Source organism: Macaca fascicularis, chromosome 11 (assembly GCF_037993035.2).
Source record: "Macaca fascicularis isolate 582-1 chromosome 11, T2T-MFA8v1.1".
NCBI lineage: Eukaryota > Metazoa > Chordata > Mammalia > Primates > Cercopithecidae > Macaca > Macaca fascicularis.
Window position 1 is genome coordinate 115,061,997 of NC_088385.1, and position 20,771 is coordinate 115,082,767.

The following is a 20,771-nucleotide window of genomic DNA, read 5'->3' on the forward strand; positions in this document are numbered from 1 at the left end:
GCCCCACCAATAGCCTGTCCCTGTTTGACTGATGGGGTAACAGTGGTGATCAGCTGTGGCTGTTTCTATGGTAGCTAAAGTCCTTCTGAGAGCCTAGTGAGCATGTGGCTCTTGGCCCTATTTACAGTCTGAAGGGGAAGGATGAGTCTTTGTTAGCTTTCGGGGAAATGTTGGTTAGTCTTTGCAGAGCTGTGCTGCCTTAGCCTGCAGGGGAAAGTCATACACAGATTAATTACCCTGTGATCATGAACGGCTTTGAGGTGGCCAGAACAGACACTGGCGCCTTTTCAATAGCAGATAACGATTCCTTAATTGATGAGTTTGCTCATTCCCAGTGCCCTACCCCCAGGCCATTACTAGGGCTTCCATTTTTCCACATCACTCTTGCAGTTTCTACACACTGGGGAGGTTTGACAGTTATGTGGCTCATCAGCCTGCCAAGAGCCTGGCCCACCAGGGCTGCCATTTATTGAGCACCTACTGTGTGCTAAGCCCTGATGCCCCCTATGGGAACTAAATAATTATTGAACACTTGCTCTGTGCCAGGCTCTGTCAAATCTTTTACCTGCCTTAAATCATCTAATCATCCAAACAGTCCAGTTGCATAAGCACTGTTATTCACCATTTTACAAATGAGGCAACTTGGCACAGGGAGGCTGAGTAACTTGGCCAAAGTCAAACAATTCAGACATGGCAGTGTAGGGATTCAAACCCAGGAAATCTAGGTCCCAAGACTGCACTCTCAACCCTAGCTTCTCAAAATACATTGTGAAAAATTCACAGTCATTGTCCCACATAATTGTGTAAGGTTTATTAGCCCTGTTTCATAGGTGAGGAAACTGAGGCTTAGTGAGTGGAAAGCCTTGTTCAGTGCCACACAGGTAGGCCATGACAGTTCTGAATGGAAACCCAGGTTGGTCTGATTCCAGAACTGCATATAATATTGCCTCTAATAGCTGCTTAATTTATAGGGCTTAGGAACCAAATCAACTTTCTTTATAGCACTGAAAACCACAGCTTTTACCTTGGGGTTGGCCTTGGCCTCCCAGGAAGTATTTGAATAGAGAATTCTGTTTTGGGGGGAAATTAAGGAGCCTGGTCTGCCCCACCCGACCTATCAACCCAACATTTTATTCTGAAAAACAAAAAAGTCAAACCTCCAGAAAAGTTGCAAGGCTTATGCAGTGAATACCTATATACTTATTCCATAGAATTTTGTGATGTATGTTAACTTTTGCTATATTTACTTTATTGTCCATCTCTCCATTTCTCCATCCCTCAATCCTTCCTAATTTTTGGTGCATTTCAAAGTAAGTTGCAAGCATCATTGTACTTCAGGATGTTGTCATTGGTTATAATTCAATATTAGCTTTTCTGAAGTAACATTTCCATAGAGCGGAATGCACATATTTTAAGTGTACTGGTTAATGTCAACTGGGTAATCCACTCCCCTATAAAAATGTAAAACATAACCATATTCTAGAAAGTTCCTGTGTCTGGGCTCCTTTTTGCAGTATATTCCAATGAAAACCATCCCCTGAAGCTTACCTGGCTTTGCCACAGACGTCCCTTGGTTTATTTTCTCCTAAATCTATTAGTCTCAGAACAAAAATTAAACAGGCAGGAGAAGGGAGCTGAACCTCCAGCTAGCAGCAACAATACCAGGAACCACAATCTATTCTATCGGCACTTCCAGCACGTTTGTCTTACTCTAACACTGCATTCATTCATGAATTTCATTCTCCTAAACAACCTCAGGCTGTCATCACTGCTTAATAGTCCCATTTTATAGGTGAGCAAGCTGAGGCTCAGATAGATCATCTTTTTCCTATGGAAGAACTGGAATTTAAATCTAGGACTTCACACCTCTCCTTCAAAGGGCTTTTGTGTGTAATCAATGAGGCTCATAGTAAGACTTCAACAAATAGCAGCTAATGCAGAACAGGAAAGACCCCAGTAAAATCTTGGGAAGGAATTACCTATAGGAGGGCAGAGTGATCTGCCCTTGTGCCTGAGTAATCACGTGAGGTGAGCTTGTCTGTTGAATTGAGCATGGGGCAGTCACTGAAGACCTTGCCCATAACTGGTTCGGGGCAGTGAACAGGGAAGAGGCCAAGTGCAAGGGCCAAGGAGTAGATGGAAGGGAGGAAACATGAAGGAATATGGACAACTCTGCTGACAATATGGCAGTGATGGGGTGAAGGGGAGCTGGTGGTCGCTGGAAGGGGCTCTTTCTAAATGATGGAGCTATTTGTTCCTGTTTGAGTGCTAATGTGATTGAGAGAGAAAAAATATTGGGGTTGGAAGGAGCAAGGAGCTTGATGAAGGAGGGAATGGAGTCCACACACATGAGCAGGGGATGAGTGACTTCCCCAGAACAGGGAGAGATGGAGGTGAGGCGCTATGGGAGGTGAGGGAGGTTTGCCTGCCTTCCCTTGGATGGTAAACAAGGGTGGAGTTCATCTGTCCTGGGCTGAAGAAGGCAGCACTGAGACCTGGGGCCTCCAGGCCTGGATCTGGGATTCTCTCATCTTCCTTTCTGCTCCAGCGCCCCCTGCTCTGAGCCTTCCCTCAGATGCCTTTGCAACTGAGGGAACCAAAAGAAAAGCTTGTGCTTTCTTAGCTCCCTCTGGGGTTGCAGTGGGAGGTGCTGGGACTTGCATTTTCTGTTAACTCTGATGGTAATGGCATTCTGCAGGCTCTGAAAAGCCAGAGAATCAGAAATAGCCAAATGGTACTCAACACCTCCCAACCCATTTTACAGATGAGGAACCTGAGGGCGAGAGAAAAATAATACCTATGCCTTTTGAGCACTTTAGAGTATTAACATATTACATGCTTTGTTTCATTCAATCCTTACAAGAGCCCTACAAAATAGATATTAATAGATATTATTGTTATCCACCCGGTCATCATTCTACCCATTCATCCATCCAATCAAGAAGCAGTTATTAAGTACCTGCTGTATACCAGATATTGTGGAAACTTTTGATGAATCAGAAAAACACAATATGGGCAGGGTTTCTGACCACATGACTAATTGCATGAATAATTATCTGAATTGCAATTGTGATCAACAATATGAAGGAGATGGATGTAGTAATGCACTAATGATAGCCCAGGGAGTCAGGAAAAGAGGGGAGAGAGGAAGGAAGGAAGGAAAGAGGAAAGGAAGAAGGAAGGAAAGACAGACGGATAGACAAAGGAACCCATTCAACTGAGAGCTGAAGAACAAAAAGCAAAGGCAGGTAGGAGGCAATGGAGAGGGAACAGCATGCACGAAGGCGCTATGTCAGGACGGAGCAAGACACAGGAGAGGAAGGACGGAGAGACCAGGTGACTGGCATGTGGTGGAGTGGATTAGAATGAGCCTGTGAGTTTGCAAAGGCCAACCATGTGGGCTTAGAGGCCAAGATAAGAACTCTGGACTGCATCCTATGTTCAAAAGGCATATGTATTAGTTTTCTCTAGCCCTCAGTTTCCTCATCTGTAAAATGGGTTGGGAGGTGGTGAGTACCATTTGAATATTCCTGATTCTCTGGCTTTTCAGAGTCCGCAAAATACAAGAATAACAGAAAATACATAATGGATGCTATTGACGGTTTCAATCTGGAGGAAAGGGTACGGGTGAATGGGAAAGACTTGCTCTCCTGGGGGTAAACTGGGGCTGGAGAGAAGATTCACCCTCCCAGCTGACTTCTATTGGATCACTACTATGGGCTAACCACTGTGCTTATCCCTTCCCATAATTATCCCATTTAACACTCACCTCAACCCTACGAGGGAGGAACCATCTCCCTCATTTTACAGATGGGAAAACTGAGGCCCAGCGAAGCTTTCCCATGACCTACGCAAGTGTCCTGTGCCCTTGATCACCTGGCTGAGAAGTGGCAGGGGTGGGGCTCATACCCTGGTCCCTTTCAGACAGGCTCCATCTGCCCCTGGTTTTGACCTCTGTCCATGCTCCGCCCTTTTCAGACAACCGTTGCATGGACAGAAGGTTCCTGCCGGGCAAGTCCAAGCAACTCATTGCTTTGGCCAGCTTTCCAGGTGCCGGCAACACATGGGCTCGCCACCTCATTGAGCTGGCCACGGGCTTCTACACTGGCAGCTACTACTTCGATGGCTCCCTCTACAACAAAGGTGAGGAGACGGCAGGGAGGGCAGGGCAGGAGGTTCCCTGGGCTTGGGAAGGTCCCCCCTTGGAAGATATGGGAATACTCCTCCTTGAGTACCTACTGCATGCCACTCAACTCTCCCAGGCACACTTATTGAGACTCACTGCATGCTTGGTACTCCCTACTTCCTTTATGCCCCACAGACATTTCTTCAGTCACGTCCTGGATACTCCACTAGCATCCATTCAATAACTGACATTTATCAAGTACCTATCCTATGCCTGCTACCTTTCCTCCATTTAGGTTACCACAAACATTTCTCAAACACCTACTGTGCCCTGGTACCTCATTACAGATATTTCCTGCAGCAACTCTTTGATGTAATAGAGGTACAAGAACTAAGTTCACTTTGGGGACATTTATTGAGCACCTACTATTCACCAGGTGTCCTCTCCAGATTTAAGTCGACAGTATTCACTATGCAGGGTGCTCTATTTTCATTCCATTCACAGATGTTTACTGAGCACTGGAATGTTCTGGATGCACTTCCTAAGTTAGGTGTCCCAGCATGCATTTGTGGAGCACCAACTGTGTGTGAGGCGCCTCATGTAGGTTCAGATTGCCAAAGATGTTCTCCTGGCACCTAGTAGGTGGCCAGGTGCCATATTCTTATTTAACCCTGCATAGAAACCTTGTGAGGTAGGAGGATGATGTTCTTTCCCAGAAATGAAAACTGAGGCTTGGAGAGGAGAAATAATTTGCCCAAAGTCACACAATGTTTTTGTTTTTGTTTTTTCAATAAGCTGATTGGGGATTGCATTCTAGTATTTCCCAGTTTCAAAGCCCACATCTTTATTACTCTATCATACAGGTGAGAAATTCCTGGGTTTCTTACTGAGGAACAAGAAATCATGGATGAAATGCCCCTTGGGCATGAAGCCCTCTCCTGGGCATGGTGGGAGACATCAGGGAAGCAAGGCCTCCTCTTGTGGGAGGCTTTGCATCTACATGTGGAGCAGCCCTTGGCCATGGTCTTTGTGTCTGCAAACCAGCTGAAGACCATTTCCTGGCTTTGTGACTTTAGGCAATTTACTGCACCTCTCTGATCCTGTGTCCTCATGCACAAATTAGAGATAAGAGTACATATTTCATGAGGTTGTTTCAAAGCAGAGGTGTCCCATTTTTTGTCTTCCCTGGGCCACACTGGAAGAAGAAAAATTGTCTTGGATCACACATAAAATACACTGACACTAATGATAGCTGATGAGCTAAAAGTAAGATAAAAATAACAAAAAAAAATCTAATAATGTTTTAAGAAAGCTTACGAATTTGTGTTGGGCCACATTCAATGTCGTCAATAAAAGTTGGCTCTGGGTACTCTTGTCTGGGTGCCAGCCACTAGCCAGGCACAGCTTGGTGCCAATAAAGAGTCATCCCCAAACCCTAGCTCAGGGAGAGCCAGGGGGCATGTCTTTCTCAGGGCGAGACACAGGAGGGAGGCAGAGACTGGGCAAGAAAAGGCAAAAAGGGTGAAGAGGGACAGGCTGATGGTTGGAGTTGGCAGCGGGTCAGGCAGGGGAATCTGCTTAAGAATCCCAGCTTTTTACATATTTATTAATTTCCAGTTTGGGCCTGAGTGATTGTTTATTAAGCACCTATTACATATGAAGCTCCATGCTGAGGGTATTGCATGCTTATATCAGGATTTGAACCCAGGGCTGGCTGTCAGCCATCCCTATGATCTTAACCCCTGTGCTGTGCTGCCTTTGTGGGAGCTGCTGGGAAGAGCACTGGGATATTCCAGAATCTCTCTGGCTTGTCCTGGAGCAGTGGCTGTGGAATGCAGGTTCAGAAAGGATGCCATGGCTAGCCAACATTCTCATGCTCCTGGCTGTGGCAGCAACCCTGCTCATGCAATCCTAGAATGTCACAAACAGAAGGGGTCCCTCAGGATGATTTAGTTCAGGGACCAAAATTGGTTTCATCTAGTGTTGATTCCAATGAATTTTTGCTTAAGGATGATGTGTTAAGAAAGGTTCTATTCTCTCTCTGAAACAAAGTGCCTTAATCTATTAGTGATGCCTGTTGAAAGTGGAGAATGGGGAATGGTGGCCTATACACCAAGTCTTTGCCATCTGATCTAAGTCGACCTCCTAACTTCAGAGAAGAAGAAGAAATGGAATCTTAAGATAGAGTCAGGAGATCTGATTTTCAGTCTGAAAGTTCATTCTGATACTTATCAGCTGTGAGAACTTGTGCAAAACTCTTCACTTCTCTGAGCTTTCATTTCCTAATCTGTAATAGGGGGATGTCAGTACTGAACTCAGAGATTTTCCAAAAAATGTAACAAGATAATGTTTGTGAAATAATATGTGTGAGCCTGTGGTGTAAAATAGACATTTTTTAAATGCTATGTAACTAGGACAGTCATTTACTTACTCAAAGGCAAAGGGAGTTAGTCTCTGACTACACGTTATCATTGCCCAGGGAGCTTTTAAAGTCTTGACACCCAGGCTGCATCTCAGACCATTTCCATCAGACTCTCAGGAGTGGGCCCAGGCATGGGTGTTTTCTATAAGCTCCCAGGGGATTCCACTGCAAAACCAGAGCCAAGATCCCTGGCCCTAGACGAAGAACCCAGCATTCTTACTTCCAGACCCAAAACATTCCAAAAATTCATTTGTCTCCCTGTGTTTGCTAATGCTTTAGTGTGGGCAATATTAATGGGTCATTAAAGGAGTGAGACACCTACTAAAAGTTTACCTTGATTTAAAAAAAAAGAAGAAGAAGAAAACATAACCCCCCGGTGGCAATTCCCTGCCTCAAGCTGTGTCTAGTTACTGGATGTTTCCTTCATTCGTACTGAGACAGGCAGGGGGTTGTGGGCTGGTCACAGACAGCTGAGGCTTTGAATGTAGTTGCCTTTTCATTAGGAGCTTTAAAATCCTTCCTGCAGCCTGAGCCCTTGCAGTTAACAATGAACTCTCCCTAGGAGCTTGGAGTTGACAGTGGGGTGCAGACAAAATGAAGAGCTGCTTGCCCCCCAACAGCATCAGTCAATCTAGCTAACCCTGCCCAGTCTCTCCCCACATCACCTTGCAGCTGAAAGATGCTTAACTTCATGAAATCCTTTGCTGCATTTGCCACACTGGGGCAAAGTTCTGCAGCCCCTTTCAGACCCCAGGTATAATGAGCTCTTTGTAGTTCGAGAATGCACTGGCGACTTGCACGTGCTATCTCTGGGACGTCAATCCCCACCGCCCCCACCCTTATTTCTTGCTTATTTGGCCTGGAAACCATCTCCTGAGGCTGCAGGTCAAATTCCCCATTGCTGTGTCTCTGGCAGACTTAACAGGTCGTCCTTTACCCTTCTTGTACCCCAGACATTCATTCATCATAGCCCTATTATTATGAATATATTCACATCGCTGTTAATAATTCTAATCATCGTGGGCCCTTATTTAATATCTACAATAGGCCCAGCACTGTGACGGGCACTTTATATTTTTTCTAACTCAGTCTTGAGGTATGCGTGCAGAAGATGGATAGGAGTTACTCAGAAGGAGGGAAAAGAGGGTGTCCCAGGCAGAGGCCATGGCATGCTCAGAGACAAGGAGGAGAGTGGCACAATGTGATGGGTGAATAAAAATAGTTCCATGCTGTTAGATGGTGAAAAGGGAGGTAGTGGGGCTGGGGTGTAAGGTAAAAGGAACATCCAGAATAGGATTTGGCAAAGCACCTAGAATGCCCTTCTGAGAGCTGTGACCATTGTCATGAGGGCTATGGGAATGGGAATGGGGTGGGATATTGTGGGGTTTTCAGCAGAGACGTGATGTGCTGAGACTGGTGTGTTGGAAATAGTCTTCTGGCCACAGGTTTGGACTGGGAGGTATTTATCAGGCTGCAGGGTTATCCAGGGAGTGACAGTGCTGAGGCAAAGGGGAAGTGGGTGGGACATTTAGGAGGTCACTGATTAGAAGAGAAGACAGTAACTTGGTGGGTCTGGAAGGGTAGCATCTGTGCAATGAGCTGATCCCCCAGCAACTCTTGCTGATTTATCTAAGTCCTTTAGAGTTTCTTTTCTTCTGCTATCAACTTGCTGAATGGCTGGAAGCACGTTTCCCTGTCCCTCAAGACCTCAGTTTCCTCCTCTGTAAGAAGCATGTGTCAGACGGGTGCTCTCCCGGGACCCTCCTAGGCCTGCTGGGCTGCCCAACATTTTCTCTCTTTCCTGTACTTTTCTGCAACCTGCTCTTCCCTCAGTCTGGCAAAGGTTCCACTTCACCAATGAGCTGGTGAGGGAGGGAGGGAGGGAATGAATGAGTGAATGAGTGAAGAAATGTAGGGACCTTTCCCTCCCAGAATCCAAGTGTCTGTCCCATTTAGGTCTTTCTTCCCTTTCCCTCACTGGGTGCAACTGCCATTTGCAAAGCATGGTTTTCTCTGTCTCTGTGTCCATCTGCCATCTGGTGCGCTCTCTCTCTCTCTCTCTCTCTCTCTCTCTCTCTCTCTCTCTCTCTCTCGTCCTTTCTCTGCATGTCTACCTCTGCCCAGTATGTGCCTCTGCCTCTCTGTCCTTCTCTCTTCGTGTCTGTCTCTCTGTTGTTCTCTCTCTAGGTGTCCATCTCCCCTTATCTGTTCCTGTCTCATTTTATTTCTGTGTCTGTTTATCTCCCCCAACTCCTGCCTTCTCCCTCACTTTGTCTTAGTCCCTCCCTCTCTCCAGGTAACTGTGTCTTTCTCTCTTACTGTTCCCCTTTCCCTAGGCTTCATCCCCCCCTCTCCCTACCTCTCCCCATATCAGAGACCTCATTGCCTTAATGCAGGCTCAAGCTCTGTGGTATGTGAGGAGCCAGAGCCCTGACTTCTGAAGGAGGGAAGACATAAGAGGGAAGGGCAGGATGATGTTCTCAGACTGGTACATCAACCCACAGAGTTGGCAGCCTCTCAGCCCAGCTGATGCAGGACAACAATTTCTGAGGATTTCCTTGTCCTCAAAGCAAATACCACTGTCCTGGAGAACCACCAGCCTTCAGGGATGTCCATGCCTGGAGCCAAGATGAGACTTTCCAGTCCCAGTAAACTCTAGGGCATGCAGAGATGTGCAGTCTCTGCCACTTCCCTTCTCTGTATCTTAGCTCCCCTAACTGAAAAATGCACAAGCAACGATAGTAACAGAGGTTTGGAAGACAGACAGGAAAAACATGTCTTGTTCTCTCTGTGGCCCTAAACAAGGTTGTTTCTCCAAATCCTGGGACAGTTGGGCACTTCCTTAGAGTTTGAGGGTCACATGGGTGCCCAAAATAAGCTGATATTTTGGTGACTCTTAAAAGATAGGATTTAAATATATCATGTTTATGTCATGGAGATGCTGGATCCTGGATGTCAAGGAGAGTGCAGAGGGAGACACCCTTGTGGTGGAGTTCAGCAATTCCGCTCTGGCTCAAAGCTTGCATCCATTATTCCCTTGCAGTTACCTAGACAGGCCCTCTTTAGAAGACAATTGAGCAACTATCTGTTGTTCTTCAGGCAAACCTATTCTATGTGCCTTCTCAAAAGTTCCTTTCCAGACATAGTACTCTTCCCTCTCTGGGAGATATTCTGCTAAATGGAATTTTCTCTACATTTGCAATACTCCTATAGATAAACTCCTCAGGCAACCAGAATCTGGAATATGAAACAGATCTTTCCCAATCTTTATAGCTTTTCTAGGTTTTTTGTTTTTGTTTTTAATCTTGATAAATACTGTGCTAAGTTGACCCCATCATGAACAAATAGAAATGTTGTAACTTGGGTATCCCAATGCATGGAGCTGATTAAAAATAGTTTGACCATCCTTTCATGTTTCTGGCAATTTATTTTTCCTCGTTGAGAATCTGTGTGAGTTCCGGTATACCCCCGCCTGTGTTTTCCATTGCTGTGCTCGTAGTGAAATAGACTTTCGTAAAGATAAAATGAAACCATGGATGGAAAGCCCTTTGTCCATGTCATGTAGAGCTCTACCAGAACACATGACATGAAATTATATCCAGCGTTGCCTTGCATAAATGTTTATGTCCAAAGCTCTCTCTCTCAAGCCCCTACATCCTATTCCTCATTCTCCTCTGGAGGAGATTTTTTCCATGACACTGTGCTTCCCATCGACCTCAAAGGCTGTGGGTTAATATTTTCTCATGGGCACAGGCCAGTGCTAATTTGCAAGGCTAGGCTTATCCCAGGCAACTTAACTTAGCAAGTCCCAGAATGGAACCTGATTGAAAAAATCACATTCCATTCTTGGCTCTTCTGCTTAGTGGCCACGTGTGAGAGGCTGCACCTCTCTGGACCCTGGTCTCCAGGAACAGGAGCAGATATCAAGCCAGTCTTCACCTCCATCCATCTTAAAAGCCAGAGCACAACAGGGAGGGAAGAAACGATACTCCAATGTTTGATGATACGAGGCGACTTCTCAGTCCATGATTTCACCCTAAGTCTTATTCTGCATTAGCTGCCATGTATTGAAGTGTTACTGTGGGCCTCATCAATTTCTCACAATGGCCCTGTGAGGGAGAAAGTGCATGGACCCATTTTACAGATGAGGAAAACTGAGGCCCGGAGAGGTGATATGATATTCAGAATGACTCATTGGGTTGCAAACACAGCCAGTATCTTGAAGGTCTAGTACAATAACATTTCTACCTGGCCTTAATATCGTATCCAAATGCCTTAGCTTGCATGAGCTAAGGGGCACTTAGAGGGTGAAGGACACATGTGTGCCGGGAGCCTGGATGGCCCAGGTTTATATCTTGGTTCCGCCTCTTCCATAGCTCTGTAACTTGGGCGAGTTATTGGACATCTCTGCCTCAGTTACCTCATCTGTAAAATTCCTTGTAGAATTGTTGAGAGGATTGAATTGCTTAGTATATGTAAAGGGCTTAGACTAGTCTCCAGCTGCACAGAACTTCTCTCAGCTCCTCAGCTTTTGAAAGGAAAACCTGATCATGCCCCTCCTTTTTGCTTAAATCCTCTTAAGGGTTCCCCAGTCTTTCTGGTCTAGTGCTGGCCTCTTCATCACAGACCCCATAACCCTCTCCAGCCCCATGCTCCCCTCTTGCTACCTGCATTCCCTCTGCAGTCACTCGTATGTGACAGATTTCTTCCCAACCACCACAGGCCCTTTGCACCTGCTTTTCCCAGCCCCTGGCCCTCCCTTCCCAGCTCTCTTGAGCTGGTAAGTTTCTCCTCATTTTTCAGTTCTATACTTACGCATCTCTTCCCCCAGGAAACCTTTTTGTATGCCGCTTGACTAGGTCAATGATTTTGGTTGAGCTAACTGGGCTGCCCATCCCCAGGGGGCAGGTTGGGACCATGTCTATTCTATGTATCTGTCATCATCTGGGACCAATCCCCCACCCCTCACCCCCAGGGCATGTCCTTTCATGGTGATAGCAGAGCTGCCTCATGGAAAGTAAGCAGAAACATATGATGTATCTTGAGACTGTGCTGAAAAAACCTACTTTCACCTTCATTCTATGGGCCACAGGAAGTCATACAGCCATGCCCATCATCAGTGGGGTAGGGACGCTGACTCCCCACAAAGAGGAATCACCCAGTACATCACTGTCTGGCCCCTCTCACAGCACCCAAGCTTTTTCTCTTCTTTTTTTTGTCAAGAGACAGGGTCTCACTCTGTCATCCAGGCTGGAGTGCAGTGGCACGATCATCGCTCACTGCAGCCTCAACCTTCTAGTTCGAGCAGTCCTCCCGCCTCAGTCCCCCAAGTGGCTTGGACTACAGGTGCACGCCACCATGCCTGGCTAATTTCTTTTTTTTTAATTTTTATTGTAGAGAATGGCGTCTCACTATGTTGCCCAGGCTGGTTTCGAACTCCTGGGAGCATACTATCCTCCCACCTTGGCCTCCCAAAGTGCTGGGATTACAGGCATGAGTCACTGTGCCTAGCCAGCACCCAAGCATTAATACTCCCCTTTTGTAACACTCACCAGGGCAGTGGTTTTACACTTATTTGTGGAACAATCTAACTCTCAAAAACAGGAAGACTCGTGAATATTTTTGAAGACCCGTGAATGTTTTTGTAAATCATTTTAATCCCGGGGTCCTAGCACAGTGCCTGGCACATAGTAGGTGCTCGATAAATATGCGAACGACTGAGTGAACAAATGCATGAGGATTCCTGAAGTGGCCCAGAAGGGAGTAGGGTGGGTTTCTTGCTTCCCCGGCTCACCGGTCCTGTTCCTTACCTTTGGCTGCGGGAAGGGTTTAAAGGTGAGCGGGACCACTGGCGCAGCGGACGGACCATTTGCATCAAGACGCACGAAAGCGGCCAGAAAGAGATCGAGGCTTTCGACGCCGCCATCCTGCTCATCCGCAACCCCTACAAGGCCCTCATGGCTGAGTTCAACCGCAAGTACGGCGGCCACATAGGCTTTGCTGCGCATGCCCACTGGAAGGGCAAAGGTACTGTTCGGGAGGGGAGGGGAGGGGAGGGGAGGGGAGAGGAAGGGAGGGGAGGGGAGAGGAGGGGGCGGGGAGGGGCCCCGGGCTGCAGGGGGCAGTGGGAAGGTCCCGCGCTCCGGACCAGCATGGCCAGCAGGAGAGGATGCCTCATGCGAGAAACCCCGGAGGGCATCCTGGAGGGCACGTGTGATGCTCCAGTCCCTGCTTCCAGTAGAGTAGGTGCCTCCCACAACACCCTACCACCCACAAGCATCACCTTCTGTGAGCCGGGATGCTGCATCGCACAGGGGATTAAAATCATGGGCTCAGGAGAAAGACTTTGGGTTCAGATCTCAGCTCTACCACCTCCCAGAAGGGCTCATTAACCTCCCTGAACTTAGATGGCCCCATCTATAAAGTGAAGATTATAAAACAGTGAGGCTTTAATAATTTTACAAACACTCAGTAGGTGTGACTTTCATGGTGTTGGAGATGCTCATGAAATTGATGTGGGATTGATGGAAACAGGTTAAAGAGCCCCACCCTGGAAGTCAGGAGACCTGAATCCAGCCCCAGGTCAGTGGCTGTATTGCCACGAGGTCCTAGGAGCACAGGTACAGGGAATCATTTCAATGAACACTCCCAACTCTGGGTGGCGAGACTCAGAGAGGTTAAGTGACTTGCCCCACATCACACAGCTGGGAAATGACAGTGTTGAGCCCCAAGCATGGAACTTACTAAGATGACCCGGGTTTGAGACTCAGTTCTGGCACTTACTAGGTGACAGAGGGCTGTGTGGATCAACATTTCAATGCAGAGCAGCCACCCAGGGCAGTAGCCAGAGCTTTGAAGTCAGACCCAACTTCTGCCATCTTGAGTATTCTTAACCCTTCTCAGCCTCAAAGTCCCATATCCATTATAGGATGATGTCCACCACCATAACGAAAGTCACATCTACTGAGGGTTTTGGAAAAGGCTAACTTCTTAAATCCCCGCCATAATTGTCCCCATTTTATAGATGTGATAACCTAGGTTCAGGGAGGTTAAGGAGCTTTTCCAGAGTAAGGGGGATATAGGAGGTTGTTGTTCAATGAGTATGAAGTTACAGTTATACAAGATGTAAGTTCCACCGTTCTGCTATACAACATAGTGCCTTTAGTTAACAAGAAGTTATTCTTTACTTAAGATTTTGGTAAGAGGGTAGATCTCTTGTTAAGTGTTTTTTACTATACACAAAAATGAACAAAGAAAATAGACTAAAGGAAACTTCCAGAAGTGATGGAAATATATATTAGACGGATTATGGTGATGGTAACATGAGTGTATCCACATAACCAAAGTTGCTAAATTGTATATATTATGTGCAGTATTATGTACATTAATTAGACCTTAATAAAGCTGGGGTTGGGAGGAGTTTTTCCATAAAGTGGTAGAGCTGGGATTTGAACCCAGGGAATCTTGCTCCAGAGCCCACGTTCTTCAGCACTGCACTGTGATAATGGATTAGATGAACCATTGGTGGCTATGAATCACCCAGTCCAGAGCCCCCGACACACAGCAGGCGCTCTGCAAACGTGAGTTGTCCCCAGCTCATCCAGCCTCCAGGAACCAGGCTGCTCCAGTACTCCAGCCCCTCCCCAGAGAGGAACAGAGCAGGGCAGGATGATGTAACTCAGCAATCCACCGGTAACACCCTCAACACTGACTTTGCTCATTAAAACCCTTGGGACTGCCCCTTGGGTCCCAATTCACTCAAGGCGGTTTGTCTGTTCCTCCCTCTGCCTCACTCCTCTTCTCAGTGAGGGGGTGGAAGCTTGGATAGGTGGTGACATTTGTCCAGTCATTCCCAGGGGTAGAGAGGCCTCTGAATCATTTGTTGGTAGAACAATCAATCAAAAGCAAACACTGGTCGCCAGGCTGAGATATCCATATGTGCAAATGGTAGTAGCACAGACTCTGCTTGTCAAAGCTGGAAAAGACCTGGGACATCAGTGAGCTCAGTGGGCCTCTGTGCTGGTTGCTCCTTAGAGTCCCTGGAGGAGAGCGGGGAAACCCCAGTGCCTAGGCTGCACCCTGGACTATTACTGGTTGGAGCCTGGACGTCAATATATTTTTTTCAACTTTTATTTTAGGTTCTGAGTTACGTTTGCAGGATGTACAGTTTAGTCACATAGGTAAACGTGTGCCATGGTGGTTTGCTGCACAGATCAACCCATCCCCTAGATATTAGGCCCAGCATGCATTCGCTATTCTTCCTGATGCTCTCCCTCCCCACCACTGACAGGCCCCAATGTGTGTTTTCCCCACCCCACTCCCGCATTGTGTGAATATTTTTAAAGTTCCCCAGCTGCTTCTAATGTGCATGGAGGGCTGAGAACCACTGATTCCTATTGAGTAGTGGGGAAACTGAGGCCAGAGAGAAGCAGAGACCACCAAGGTTGGTCTAGCCCTAGGACCTAGTTCTCCCACCTCCCAGGCACCCTGCTGTCCCAAGTGAACAGAAAAGGGGCTTACCTGGGAAGCTCTTGTGGGCACTTGACATTTGATATCCCATCTAAGCCCTCTAGGGACCACAGGGGGTAAGAAAGGCAGTGACCATCAGTACACCCCACTTTACAAGTGAGAGAGCCATCCCAGGAAGGGAGAAGTCTCTTGGCTAAGACCGTAGGTACTGACTAAGCTGAGATTCAAACCAAGACATTAACCACCAGGCTCTACTGCCTACAACGTTGCTGACCCTTTGGTACATTCAGATATTCTGGAAGAGGAACCTCAACCCTATCTTAGGTTCAGACAAGTCTCCTAATTCCCAAGAGCCATCCATCTCTTATCTTTTTCCTTATTCAAGACAGCTGGGAGCTCTAAACCAACACTAAGGAAGGAGTTGGAACAGGCTGAATGGAGAGGCTGCAGGGAGTATGGGATAGGGGGATCCACCACCCTCATCTCATATTGGGAGCCCAGGGTCCTACATGAGTCTGAGATGGGAGAAGGGATCTTCTCCAAGTGCCCCCTCCGAGGCCTGACCCAGGTATGCAAGGGCTGTGGCAGAGAGCCTTCCTTAAAGAACAGAACCCCCAGTCTCCACTCAGCCCATTCTTCCCCTTTGCATTCACCATCTGGCCTCTGGAGACACTTGAGTTTGAGACCCTTGCTTTAAGGTCCTAAATCAGTAGCATCAGCCTCCCTTGGGAGCTTGTTGGAAATGCTCGTTTTTAGGCCCCATCCTAAAACCCGCTGAATCAGAAATTCTGGGAGTGGGGCTCCAGCAATATCTGTGTGTGTGTGTGTGTGTGTGTGTGTGTGTGTGTGTGTGTGTGTGTGTGTGTGTTTTGAGACAGAGTCTTGCTCTGTCATCCAGGCTGGAGTGCAGTGGTGTGATCTGTTCACTGCAAGCTCCGCCTCCCGGGTTCACGCCATTCTCCTGCCTCAGCCTCCCAAGTAGCTGGTACTACAGGCGCCCGCCACCATGCCCAGCTAATTTTTTGTATTTTTAGTAGAGACAGGGTTTTACCGTGTTAGGCAGGATGGTCTCCATCTCCTGACCTCGTGATCCACCCACCTCGGCCTCCCAAAATGCTGGGATTACAGGCATGAGCCACCGTGCCCGGCCGCAATCTATGTTTTAACAAACCCTCCAGGTGATACCGATGAGCACCCTAGTTTAAGAACCATTGCTATAAGCCTCTGCTGCTCAAAATGTGGCCTGTGGACCAGTGACATGGACATCATCTGGGAGATTTTTAGGCAAGCAAATGTCAGGCCCTATCCCAGTCTTCCTGGATCAGAATCTGCATTTTAACAAGACTTCTCCAGACACTTCATGTGCACTTTAAGGTTTGAGAACTGTTGCTTTTGGATGCCCTTAGTGACAAAGTATGTGAAGGTCACCCTGTAAGAGCCAAGGTCACCTAACTCTTGAGTGTGTTCACCCCACCATGCCCTTGCCCCCCTCGCAATTACCGCTCAGTCCAGACTCCTAGAACCACCAACCCCGCTCTGCTTTGGGTTCTGTAGAGTTAATTTTACAATCTCCCTAGAGTGAGTTCAGAGCAAAATTTTATGTGATATGATTATACAAGGTGAATTGTCCTGGATCTGTTTAATGAAACAGATACTGTGTTTAATTATTCCATGGGGAATTAAGTACAGTTAAGCTATTAATCAGGCCCCAGTTCTTTCCATCAACAAGAAGGTGGAGGGGAGGCTGGCCAGCCCATGCCCTGCCAGGCACACCTGTATGACAGTTCCGGTGGAACCAGCACTCATTACCAATGTTCCATGGCTTTATTGCCCAATTTGCAGACAGCAATCAATGATCAGGAATCCTGAGTTAAATGAGGAGTTTGGTTTTTAATTTTTCTTCTTCTTCTTTCCAACAAAGTAAATTGAGTTTCAAGAGAGGAAGCATTGCCATAGGAGGTGGCCAGGTGGACAAACATCTGCTGCTGAAATAGCTTGGATATCTATTGTGCTTTTGGAGGGATGTTTGGACTAAATGATGGAGCATGTAGGGAGTCAGGAGATACAGGAGGATGAATAGCATCGTGATAATCATAACACTAACCAATATTTATTGAGCACCTTGCTTGTCCCAGGCGCTGTACCAGGATCTTTGCAAATCTTTTTTTTTTTTTTTTTTTTGAGATGGAGTCTCGCTCTGTTGCCCAGGCTGTAGTGTGCCCCGGCTGGAGTGCAGTGGCACGATCTCGGCTCACTGCAAGCTCCGCCTCCCAGGTTCACGCCATTCTCCTGCCTCAGCCTCCCCAGTAGCTGGGACTACAGGCCCCTGCCACCACGCCCAGCTAATTTTTTTGTATTTTTAGTAGAGACGAGGTTTCACTGTGTTAGTCAGGATGGTCTCGATCTCCTGACCTTGTGATCCACCCGTCTCGGCCTCCCAAAGTGCTGGGATTACAGGCATGAGCCACCGCGCCCAGCGATCTTTGCAAATCTTATTTCGCTCGATTTGTACAGCATCTGTAGGACGTGGGTCTTATCCAGATCACCGCTTGGCAGATGGGTACACTGAGGCTGAAGATGGAGTAACGTCTCCAAAGTCACATAGCTCATGTGGGGAGGAGCTGGATTCTAAACCCTGGCAGTCTGACTGCAGAGTCATCTATGAACAGACCCCAGGTCTCAGACAACAGTCTGAAGGTGAAGTGAGCAGTAGGCAGCCTAGAAGTCATGCTTCCCAGGTCCTGGAGTGAAAAGAGGGCAGGAGCTGATCAGACCAGGTGCTCTATTTTTCTTTTTAAAAATTTATTTATTTTTATATGTTTAGGATGTACAAGTGCAGATTTCTTAATATATGTAAATGTATAAAATAAACATTTTATATACGTATGCACGTGCATGTATATGTACCACATTTTCTTTATCCAGTCCTCCACTGATGGACACTGAGGTCGATTCCATACCTTTGCTGTTATGAATAATGCTGCACTAAACATGTGTGCAGGTGTCTTTTTATGTAATGATTTCTTTCTCTTTGGGTAGAGACCCAGTAGTGGGATTGCTGAATTGAATGGTACGTCTATTTTTTGTTCTTTGAGTAATCTCCATACTGTTTTCCATTAGGCTCAGTCTGGGATAGGTGTAGGTTGGAACTCTGCCTTCAATGCCCACTGTGTGGACTTGGGCAAGTTACTTCCTGCTTCTGAGACTCCTCTTCTCTGTGTCTAAAATGGAGCCAGTATTAAGAATTCCTACTCTCTAGGCTACTTCAGAGCACGGAATGAGATCATGCATGCAGAGTGCCCCACATAGCTCCCGACGCCAACAGATGCTCAGGCAACATACATTCCCTTCCTGCCCCTCAGACAGTGGCGGCTGGTGTCCCACAGAGGCTTGCAGTCAACAAGGACACTCTGTCATCTCCATCCCACCTGCATCCATGACTAGGACACCTGGAGCTACCTGAGAAACTCCTTCCTTTTTCTTGAGCCATCCTGCAGCCCTCTTTCAGCAACCACTTGAAATGGTGAGAGGTGGCCAAGCCTAGAAGTTTGGATCTGTGTTGTTGCTGGGTGCTGGGTGACGAGCACCGTCTCTATCACCTGGGTGTCTCCCCTGAGAGTAGCAGCTATTCCGAATCACCAGCAATGCTGTGAGGTGATGGGGGAGTGGGGAAATTCTGAACAAGGAAAATAGAGCATACAACATGCTAGATTTTTCCTAATCACTCAGATACATCTGGTCTTAGCTCATTATAACAGTACGGGCCCAATTAGCCAGATACATTGTAAATAATCTATTTTAAGGATAAAAAATATGCTTGTCAGCAGCATAAATATCTCCCAAGCAGCCATGATGTTCCGGGGGACTTGGTGGGGAAGGACTCTTGCCACAGATTCTGATGTGTTCTGCAAAGAAAGGGAGGCCTTCGCCACACTGCAATTTGGCAGTTGCGAGTTTCAATTTAGTTCAACAACCGTTCACTGAGCACCTGCTGAGTACAGGCAGTGGGAAGAAGTGGGGTTGAGGCTGCTGGTGCCTGGGAAAGATCCCTCCTGGAACCAGGCAGGCCTGATCTGGATGGTGCTTCCTATCTGTGTGACCATGAACAAGTCACGTCACCTCTCTGAGCCTCAGTTTCCTCCCTGGTGAGGAGCGGACAGTAGTCCTTTTCCTTTCAGGGTAGTCAGCAGGATTAAATAAGATAATGGGTATCCATCACCCAGCAAGGGATTAGGACTTAATTTTTAAGAGCCAGCTGGGCTCCCCAGTGCAGCCTGGGGGACTCACCACCCTCGTTCAATAAACAGAATTCTCCTGTTGCCTGCTCTGGCGGGCACCGGGTAGTGTTTCGCCTTGTGAGAAGCAGCAGGTCTCTGTTCATGGTTTTGGAGCTCCTGCCCTCTGATTCTCCAGCTGGGGCTCAGAAGTGAGGCTGTGATTCCTTTTCTCTGTTCCCAACACCCTCCAGGTCCCCTTTCTGCACTTTCCTCAGCTCCTCCTTCGTGGGAGTTTCAGCAGCTCCAGGAGCTGACTGCCTCTCCCCATGAAATTCCCAGGTTCTCTGTAACCTGTCTTTCAAGTCAGAAATGCCCCCTCCCAGTTTGCATGACAATCCATCCTCTCATTTCACCACGACACTTCCCTGAAGAATAAAGAAAGGTAGGACAGAAATGTGTGAAGATGATGATAAAAATAGTCCCACTTAAACCCTGCCCTCAGATAGCTTACCGTCTGGTGGGGAGACAGACTACAGAAGTGGGGGGTTTCTGCACAGCATAATGAGAGCTGTGGGGGGCTGCGGGGAATGGAGAGGGGAACTGCGGAACCCAGAGGAAGCACCCGCCTGAGCTCAGGGAGTCTGAGAAGATGACCTGAAAACAGAACAGTATCAGTAATAACAATAGCCAACATTTATTGATCACCTGCTGAACCCAACGCACCATGCTAGAAACTTTATATGTTTTTTTCTACTTTGTACAACAACCCTATTATTATCCTGTGAGGAGATACCACTACTACACAGAAAAACTTGGTACTTAAAAGCCAAGAGTTTGAAGCCAGACTGCTTGGGTTCAAATCCTGGCTCTGCCAGTTATTAGCTATATGACCTTGAGCAAATTACTTAACCTCTCTGTGCCTCAGTTTTCTCTTCTGTTAAATGGAGCTAATGATGATACCTCATAAAGTTGTTGTGAAGATTAAGTGGAATTAAGAGCTATATTAATATATTTATTAATATACAAGTATGTCATCTAAAATATACAATTAATATGTATTAACATAAATAATATATAACATAATAATATGCTGTATGTTATATTATAGTAACACATACTTATATATAGGGTTTGCCTGGCATATAGTAATCACCAAACAAGTAACATTGTTATCCCCAAAGAGAAGGTGGTGGCCAAGAATATTCCAGAGAGAAACAGCATTGAGGTGAGAAGCATCGGGGTGTGTTTAGAGCTCTAAAAGGAGTGAATTGAGCTAAGTTGTTATTCTTTTTGTTTTTTAGAGGCAGGGTCTTGCTCTGTCACCCAGGCTGAAGTGCCGTGGCATCATCATAGCTCACTGCAGCCTCGACCTCCTGGGTTCAAACAATCCTCCCACCTCAGCCTCCTGAGTAACAAGGACTACAGGCATGCACCACCATGCCCAGCTATTTTATTTTATTTTTTTTGTAGACACAGGGTCTTGCTATGTTGCCCAGACTGGTCTTTAACTCCTGGCCTCAAGCCATCTTCCAGCCTT

The 20,771-nt window shown here is 46.9% G+C and overlaps 1 protein-coding gene across 5 annotated transcripts in view; it reads left to right on the plus strand.

Moving 5' to 3' along the window:
- Positions 1-20,771, plus strand: part of WSCD2 (WSC domain containing 2) — a 125,817-nt gene that overhangs the window by 102,731 nt on the left and 2,315 nt on the right. For all 5 annotated transcript variants that reach the window (XM_005572137.5, XM_015431494.4, XM_015431493.3 and 2 more), the window contains 2 exons: positions 3,979-4,143; positions 12,375-12,575. In XM_005572137.5, coding sequence (XP_005572194.1) covers positions 3,979-4,143; positions 12,375-12,575 — 366 coding nt within the window. The remainder of the gene's footprint in view (positions 1-3,978; positions 4,144-12,374; positions 12,576-20,771) is intronic.